This window comes from Haliotis asinina, chromosome 14 (assembly GCF_037392515.1).
Source record: "Haliotis asinina isolate JCU_RB_2024 chromosome 14, JCU_Hal_asi_v2, whole genome shotgun sequence".
NCBI lineage: Eukaryota > Metazoa > Mollusca > Gastropoda > Lepetellida > Haliotidae > Haliotis > Haliotis asinina.
The window spans coordinates 52,478,649-52,488,247 of NC_090293.1; the positions used below are offsets into that span (position 1 = coordinate 52,478,649).

Here is a 9,599-nt window from a genome sequence, read left to right on the forward strand (position 1 = left end):
CTTTGATAGTTGAGGCTGGAAATCAGAGCATAGACATTAGCAACGAAACATTGCACAAGAGTCAAGAATAGGTCCATGTTCATATATCTTCAGATACTTCTCGTTCCAATTCCACAACAAAATAACCAATCCTTGTCAAAAGTCACGAATAAGCATGAAATCTGACCTCGGTGTTGGTCTGTGGACGCAGTTGAGCATTTTGTCCACAAATTACGATACAGTCGTAAGACCAATCCCTCACCCTTTTCTTCACCTCTCTCCCTAACTGACTGACAGTACATAAACATACAACTCAGCATCGTTCACTATACAAAGCCAGTGTCTTGTTCATGTAGATAATGGGTAAACGAGGTGAAACATCAACAGAAATGACACTTCAAGACATCTGATCTGTTGACGTTTAGTGTCAGAATTAAGTGTTTGTATTCATTAATATTTTTCATTAAAAAACGACAGATTGGGACCAGAATAATGCTTACTTTCAGAGCTGACATAACCTCGACCTAACAAATTGTCCTAGACTTGAAAGGGACACCTTTTCCTTACAGTACTGGTGAGAGACAGCCCATGATGAACCCTGGATCAGTACTAACTTACCATGTTTATTGACGGTTCTGCACAGGTCTGACAACTTTACAACCGATGGACGGCGCCTGCTGAATGATGAATGCTGACCGTTGTCCTAGCTACTTATATCCAGAGGCATCCTCAGCCTTTACCTCTACCCTTCCCTATCACTACTTACCCCATCCACCCACCCACCCATCCCAACCCCCCTCTCCCGGTGGCTGGCCATGTGACTGGCACGTGGCCCCGGCCTTACCCTAGTCCATCAATCCAGCTCCTGGGATAGGGGGTGGGGGGTGTGGTGGGGTGACAGCATAGGTCTATGTAGGTACATACCGCTTAGAGAAGCTCATTACGGCGTGACATTGCATAAGAACTGAGGAGCTTGTAGCTCTTAATGGAGGGGCGATATATTCAGAAAGGGACGATGTCGATTATGTAATCATTGTTCAGGAACTTGAGCAGTAATAGTCTGTAACAGCCGGTAACCATGTTAGCAATTATTGCCGTTCTTGGGATACTTTCATACAGGTTTTTACCTGCTGATCAAAAATATAATGGTAATACGTAAACGCATTGTTTGCTGGTAGAGACATCAGTAATTACGCCAGTGTGCTGCAAGTGGTATGATTGTATTTATATGAGGCGTCGGGGTGAATCTGTTGGTCAAATGAGATTTAAATGAAATTTATCAAATATCTAATGTTACGTTTATTACCTTACTTGATTACAAAACATAAAAATCAAAATACCAGCAATATTCAGAGAAACAAGACACTCCCGATGGGACTGTAGGCCAATCGTGGTGACTTCTCAACGGTCATCTTTCCACCCAGGTCGAGCAGTATTATAGAATTTTCAGCCTTTGATGATTACGTTCACAACTTAAGAGACACAAACGAGCACCTCTTTCTTCGAAGATTTTAAAGAACGACATACTCTTGCTCAAACCCGTATCATCTAGTGATAAAGTATTACATCTTAATATATCAAAAATATCTATATTACTCGACCTGAAACAACAGCGTTATTCTGCATTGCTATTTAGGATGAAGTTTAGTAAATAAATACATAATACGAGGCAGTTCTTGTAAAATGTATTTCTTGTAATTTGAAAAGTGTCATTCATAATTACCACATGTCTATTATTTGGTAATGGAAAAATGTTAAACATTTTTCAACAATATATGGTATCTGATACCAGAGACCATATATTATTTGGTCTCTGCTGATACACTGTATTTCTGTTATCAAACAATGGGCGTGGCCTGAACGCTACCCACATTGATCCTATCACGATCCCCGCAGTGTGGTGATGTAAGACGGGATATAAGAACGACTGGCCTGTGTCCAGTCTTCACTACCATCCCTGCAGCCACTGAATCACAAGATTTGTCCAGCTCATCAAGTCTCAACATGGTAAGATAACTGACACATTCCTTACTTTATTTCTGGTAAAAATGTAAAAGAGTTGTGGCCCCTAATTGTACCAGGATATTCTTGCTGTGGGTTGCTATCTAAAGTCTACCCCGATAATGCTTGACGGACCATTAGAATATTGTACATACCTACCATAAGGAACTGAGGAGCCGTGATGGAATTAAACTCACTCACTCATTTGAATATTGATTCATTGTTATGTACTTGTATACAGGCCAGTGGTACATCATACACACTCGAAGTCATTGAAAAACAAGAATCCATAGAGGATATTTCATACATCGTACTTTGAATGTGAATATTTCTTGAATGGCGTGATGTCAGTTACAAAGGTATAATATGTACTTGCTCTTTTCATCGTACTCTCAGTGATTGTCATTAATGTTTCAGCCTCAACTATCAAAGGATGAAATTGAAGAGGTCACCGAGGTGTTCGACCTTTTCGATTTCTGGGATGGTCGTGATGGCGCCGTCGACGCTGCCAAGACCGGCGACATGTTGTACTGTCTGGGCCTCAACCCAACCATGACCACCATCCTCAAGAACGGAGGTGTGGAGAAGTTTGGAGAGAAGAACTACAAACTGGAGGAGTTCCTTCCCATCTACCAGACCGTCATGCAGATCAAAGACACAGGCACCTACGCCGACTTCATGGAGGCTTTCAAGACATTCGACAGAGAGGGTCAGGGCTTCATCTCATCTGCTGAGTTGAGGCATGTTCTGACATCTCTGGGAGACCGACTGACCGACACCCAGATGGACGACATCATCAAGTGCACGGACTTGAGAGAAGATCTGGAGGGCAACGTCAAGTACGAGGACTTCATCTCCAAGGTCATGGCCGGACCCTACCCTGACAAATAAACACTGTCATCCGGATATCTATGAGAACTCATGACGGACGAAGAAACAGACATTTGTGAAACTGTTACAGACACACGGACAATTTCAGCACTGATCTTCAATGTCGTGACTGACAATCAGACAACCAAATTCGTCTACCTCTACTGTAGATGCGCACGCAAGGTTCCTGTTGTACATAAATGCCCACTTTAGCTTCCGCTGTAAATATAAACCACTGAAGCATTTATATCGATACATGTAGCTGCAGTTTAGCATGTAGTATGTTGTAGCCAGTAGTTGTAGAATAAAAATTATTAATAAAGAAATTGTTTACTGTTTCTATGGACAAAACGAGGCGTGATATATTGAGAACAATATCCCGGAATCTGCAGACTGAACACATGCCACAGTCAGGTACACCAGTTTGAGAATCGACAAGATGGCTCTAAGGGCGATTCGGGGATCGTTCAGAATTTACGTGTGTGTGTGTGTGTGAGCGTGCGTGCATGAGCGTGCGTGTGTGTGTGAGCGTGTGTGTGATCGTGCGTGCGTGCGTATGTGTGTGGTGGAGGTGATGTTTGATTTAGTTTTTAGTTTGGCGGAGGTAGGAATCGGGGATGGTCATGAATTGTGTACACATCTACTGAGGGGGTCGTCATTGATTTTGTACATGAAGGGGATCCCTTGCTTTGTACATACAGTTTAGGAGGGGTCATTAACAGTGTACATGCTTCTTCATAAATATCATCGATCATCATCCCCCTGACACAGATTAGGAACGGTCCCTAAATGTCCAATGAGTCGGAAACAGTGACATTTTCCCATCTGATAAGTCTTATAGAGGTTTACAGACAAAATGGCCAGGTGTCTTAATCATGATTTCAGCCTCGCCGTTTCCAGTATGCTTAATGTCATACGCCGCAGTGGTACATACCTTTTAATGATTAGCTGATATGGAAGAATATCTGAGAGTAATCTCTGTAAATATACATATCCGATATATAAACATTTGTGTTTGAGAGGGTTGATTCTGGTTCAAGGGCTCTTGAAGTTCTCTCCTCATCTATACTGAAGACATAACCCCCTCCCTCCTACGCCAGATGTGTGGTATGGAATCTGCTCCTTGGACTAATCTTCGCATCATGTACTCGAGCTAATCTACTACACACAGGGACATTCGCAGAAGATGTTCCGTGCACCATTAAATGATTCCGTTTTCCGAACGATTTAACTTCTCCGTAAACGATAAGCAATATGTCTAGGCATGTAGTGAAATGTTCGTTCAGTATAAAATTTCTTGTCGTTATGAACGTGAATTTGCAAATATGCCAAGACGTTGGGGCCAAACCATATTTCTCCGGTCTCCCGACGTGCTAATACTGAAATATTAATATAGAAAGTGTGAAGCCTCACGCACACATATACTCAGACAACGTTAACATAACGGGTAAAGAACACTCGGACACACTTTACTGACATAGATAACACCAACACAACTTTCGCTGATAAACACCGACACAACGTACGCCGATAAGCACTGACACAACGTACGCCGATAAGTACACTGACACAACGTTCGCTGATAAACACTGACACAACGTACGCCGATGAGCACTGACACAACGTACGCTGATAAACACTGACACAACGTTCGCTGATAAACACTGACACAACGTACGCCGATAAGCACCGACACGACGTACGCCGATAAGCACTGACACAACGTACGCCGATAAGCACTGACACAACGTACGCCGATAAGCACTGACACAACGTACACCGATAAGCACTGACACAACGTACACCGATAAGCACTGACACGACGTACGCCGATAAGCACTGACACAGCGGAAACTCATAAACACTGACACAACAGAAACTGATAAACACTGAAATAACATGTATTCAGATAACAAATTTACTGAACAGTAAAAGAAACCCAATTTCGAAATATGAAATCTCATCAAAGTACTTGGCAAAAAAGCCAAGGTTTCCTTTCTTATGCTGTTCAGAGGTAACCCCTAACGGTTCCATATACATTCATACAACTCAGTGATTCAACGTTATCAAAACCAAACGTACATTACGTAATACAGCGCTACCAAAATGGAAGAATCTTACCTCCCAGCATGTACTCCGGGATGGGGTGATAGGGGTGGGGGTAGTCAGAGATCGGAAGTACTAATGACAATAAGGGGCTATGTATGACGTAGAGGGGATCGGGTTGGCGAAAGTAGTTCATTGAGGGAGGGTGAGTGGGTTGGTGGGGAGGCAGGATCCCTTGACGAACATATGGCCACATATGAAGTTAGTGGAAGGGGGGCGGGCGTTGTAAAGGGATGGTGTTACAGCGAGGTGGCTGATGGTTGTTATCTGTGGGTATAAGTAGTGAGAGCTGACACTCACTCCACAAGTATCATCTAATTAAGAATTCTTCAATCGTCCGATCCGCACACTTCAACTATCAACATGGTAAGTTTGCTGAGGGCTGCATGTTGTCCGTGATAAAGCGTTATTTCACGGACTTTCATCGGGTTTACGTTCTTCCTCAAATGTTAGTACTTCAGATTGGATATTCAAATGAAATGAAACTACGGTTTAAGTCATGTCAAAGATTTCAACGCTTAAGGAGAGACGTGTGAATATATATACGCGTGTCTGTACTAGTCCACACTAGTGTCTGTTTTATAGTCCGCGTCCAGTGACCTGTCATGTTGAAGTTTTTACATAATTAAACCACCCAGACCCTCAATACAGTGAATAAGTTTGGTTTTACGCCGCTTTTGGCAAAATTCCAGCAATATCAAGGAGGGGTACCCCAGTAATGGGCTTCAGACAATGTTTCCATGTAGGGAATCAAACACAGGTCTTTAACGTGACAAGCGAACGCCTTCACTAATGGCTACCCCACCGTTCCCTCAGAACAGAATCCCCTCACCATCGAGTGGAAGGCATGGTAACAATAAATAGCGTTTTTAGCTTTTTCGGGTGGTCTCTACCAAGTGTCGGACCAATTACCTTCCGTTCTCTGGTAATGAACCCTTCCTCTATACCACGTAGAGCTGGTCGTTTCATTGTTTAAAAGTCTGTGGACGTTGGTCATTATTCATTGTAGGGGGTACATTTCTTGTCGTTTCCATTGTGAATGGACGAGATATGAAGTGTTGCCGAATAGTACATTATAAAATGCAATTTGTATCATCTGTATACACAAAAATTCCCCCGTTTGTGCTTTTTGGGCGCATTGAAATTTTGACAGGCATTTTAAGCAAGCTAATAAATCAGCAAAATTTCAGTTGATCTATATTTTTTAAATATTTTGTAGGGTTAAACTTGAAGCTTAGGGTTAGAAGTGTTCTTACGCAGCCGATGTTGCTCTGTTTAGATGTATCTAAATAATCAATCGTACATTAATGCTAATAAGCCGTTTGATAGGCATATACAAGTTGGTAGGGTAATGCAAGTCGTGTGTGCATAATAAAGACGTTGCACATCCATATCAAATGCCCTCTATCATGTTAGATAAGGTAAATATTTACCTTGTTGCTTCTGGTTGTATTCTGATTACAGGACATTCATGTTTCAGCCTCAACTATCAAAGGATGAAATTGAGGAGGTCACCGAGGTGTTCGACCTTTTCGATTTCTGGGATGGTCGTGATGGCGCCGTCGACGCTGCCAAGACCGGCGACATGTTGTACTGTCTGGGCCTCAGCCCAACCATGACCACCATCCTGAAGAACGGAGGTGTGGAGTAGTTTGGAGAGAAGAACTACATACTGGAGGAATTCCTTCCCATCTACCAGACCGTCATGCAGATCAAAGACACAGGCACCTACGCCGACTTCATGGAGGCTTTCAAGACATTCGACAGAGAGGGTCAGGGCTTCATCTCATCTGCTGAGTTGAGGCACGTTCTGACATCTCTGGGAGACCGACTGACCGACACCCAGATGGACGACATCATCAAGTGCACGGACTTGAGAGAGGATCTGGAGGGCAACGTCAAGTACGAGGACTTAATCTCCAAGGTCATGGCCGAACCCTACCCAGACAAATAAAGACTTTCTAAAGATGTTAAACACCATGTGAACAGGATAGAAGATTATGATCTTTCCGTAAGAGAAGTGAAATCATTCATGAAGTGTAAACATCACTGCAGTGTAGCGCTCTCCTAGATTTCCTGTTTCCTGAGCTGTTATGTGAATTCCTTTACGTCAGATATGAATTATTTACTCGCTGAACTACTGATAGTCGTCGGAAAAGTTGAATAATATCTAGGATAAGGTCCACAATAGAATATATGGCAAGTCATTCAAAGCTTTAGCATTGAAAGCACAATAAATCGATTCATTAAAGAATAATTTTAGCAAGTGTGAAGTGTGAAGTAACTACTAAAAAGTATCAGCACTGAAAACGGTGGGAATCCCTTACCGAATTGAAGCGAAATGGTTAATATGTACTTCGCGCTGTTTGTATTAAAAAATAGTCAGGTGTAACTAATGTCTCGGAATAATTCACACACTGATATGTTTTAAAAAGAGAGGTATCTGCAATACTTACCAAATAATAACGTCCCATCTGATGTAACATGTTATATTTGGGGTTACACGTTCTTAGTACCAATTCTAGCACTTTTTTAGTTGTGTCCCATCCGGGATTCGAACCCACACTCTCGCAGTCAGGCACCCAATCGCCAGTACACAAAGTCGGCCGCCTAACCCACTCAGCCACCGCTACTTCCATAAGTGGATAGGGTTCGATTCCCGGATGGAACTCAACGCCAAACAATACTAGAATTTATAATCTACTAAGAAAGTGTAATCCCAAATATAACACGTTACATTTGACCACATTCTACATGGCACAGTGTATTCGGCCCATCTGATTTCGCCCAACGGTAAAGGTTTTGGCGTAGATGTTGAGAACTCGAGTAATGTAGAACTCGACTGTTATGATGTTTGCAAACTGACCTCTCGAACAATGAAGAGTTAATATTAACGAAACATCCCCTTAAAGGTGTGAGTCAAGCCAGGCAAACAGGCAACACAAGTCTTGGCTCAAAGACCGTGGCAGTACTCTCAGAATGTATATTGTTGTTGAAGGACAATGTCCTACAGATGACCTCTCACCAGAGGGCTTTTGTCTTGGAGAATGCTGAAATGACGCTTTGCCACAAAACAGTATTCAGTTAACAAATGTGACTCATACTGAGCCACTATAATAAAGCATTCAATGAAACCCATCTCCCTGTTACGTTTGTTTATAGAGCACTCTGGTACTTAAAAACGACCCCAGACAGATAAATAGTTATCTGGGGTTTAAACGATTTCCTGTCGATAGTGCTGATTTGCCTTCTTCCTCTTCTTCCTGTGGGGTCCAAGGTGACACGTGTTCCGCTTATTTGGTACCACGTCACTGACCCTTGTGCCTTCGAGGTATTGTTTTGGTCTCTTTTGACATGGAACTGGAACATGTATCTGAGTGTAATCGTCAAAGTAACGTATCTCCATCCGCTTTGAATCCGTGTTTGAGGTGCAGTGGGGTAGTCTAGTGGTTAAAGTGTTCGCTCGTCACGCTGAACCCGGCGGGTTCGATTCCCCAAATGGGTACAATGTGTACTATGAGCCTATTTCAGGTGTCCTCCGCCATGATATTGCTGGAGTACTGCTAAAGTCGGTGTCAAACCACACATTCCGTGTTTGAATTGGTCCCTAGCATCCAGCTCTGTTTATAGCCCGTCGTGATTTACATTCCTGAGTAATGCACTGGCTCTAACACATAATCATATTTTTTAAAAAAATACTCCCATAAATTATAGAAGTGCCAATGTTAGATGAAACAATTCAGAAACTGGGGGAAATTTAGACTTACTTCATACGGAGCTGTAACTTTAGGTCGATGCGGCAGCCTTGGACTTCATCATTCAAGACGTAGAAACATTGTCTTTTGCGTGATAGAAACTCAAGGCTGCAACATTCTTGCCGATAAAAAAAACTCGACTGATTGGCACCGGTATATAGACCTTGTCTTGGCGGTAAACATTTTCTTTTCAGCTAGTGACATATATGTTACTTTCAACACTTTTTACATTTGCCCGTGTATTCAAAGCTTTCGGCGGTAGGAGCCGTGCCAATTTACACTTGTCAGTAGAGTGGGTACACAAGAACGTGATGTAGACAACCAGTTGTCTCCCTTCCATCTTGGGAGTCAAAGGGGCTGAGTGGGTGGATCGTTGACTTTGTCTGATGGTGATTCGGTGACATACTCTCAGGGTCTGGGTTCAAATCCAGGATGGTGCTCAACTTAACAAAAGTACTAGAATCAGGGTCTGCGTTCACAAAGCACTTCGGGGATCATAAATCGCTAAGGTAACCTCGGTGCAATGGGCAACCTCACTAACGGTTGCTTCGTGAAAAGAGCCCTGGACATTACTGAGAAAGTGTAAATGCCAAAATAAAGTTCATTTCACCACTGTGTAAATAACAGTGTATATTTACTGTCGGTACCAATGGCTCATATTCTGTCTTCTTCCCCTTCTGCTAATGATTCACATGCTGAACTTCCTGCCAATCAATTATAAAATGTGAACTTCCTTTAATTTATAAATCACGTGACCAAAGACATCCATGACCAAGTCGTGTCATTCCAGGACAAGCCGAATAACTTGGAGGAAATTGGTGACGAACGGACATGACACTCTTGGAAACAGGAAACAGACGTGTCGCAGTCATTAACAACAAGTACATG

At 42.6% G+C, this 9,599-nt stretch overlaps 2 protein-coding genes across 2 annotated transcripts; both read left to right on the forward strand.

Moving 5' to 3' along the window:
* The first annotated feature begins 2,402 nt into the window (after positions 1-2,402).
* LOC137261269 (myosin, essential light chain, adductor muscle-like) lies at positions 2,403-2,943 on the forward strand. The gene has a single exon (XM_067798990.1). The coding sequence runs from the start codon at positions 2,503-2,505 to the stop codon at positions 2,869-2,871; it is 369 nt and encodes a 122-aa protein (XP_067655091.1). The 5' UTR covers positions 2,403-2,502; the 3' UTR covers positions 2,872-2,943.
* Positions 2,944-6,441: 3,498 nt separating this feature from the next.
* Positions 6,442-6,931, forward strand: LOC137261270 (myosin, essential light chain, adductor muscle-like). Its single transcript, XM_067798991.1, has one exon. It carries the CDS (start codon positions 6,662-6,664, stop codon positions 6,908-6,910), a length of 249 nt encoding a protein of 82 aa, XP_067655092.1. The 5' UTR covers positions 6,442-6,661; the 3' UTR covers positions 6,911-6,931.
* Positions 6,932-9,599: the final 2,668 nt, after the last annotated feature.

What these genes read in the sequence shown, in the direction of transcription:
- LOC137261269 (XM_067798990.1), top strand. Translation starts at nt 2,503, where the DNA reads ATGTTGTACTGTCTGGGCCTCAACCCAACCATGACCACCATCCTCAAG.
- LOC137261270 (XM_067798991.1), top strand. Translation starts at nt 6,662, where the DNA reads ATGCAGATCAAAGACACAGGCACCTACGCCGACTTCATGGAGGCTTTC.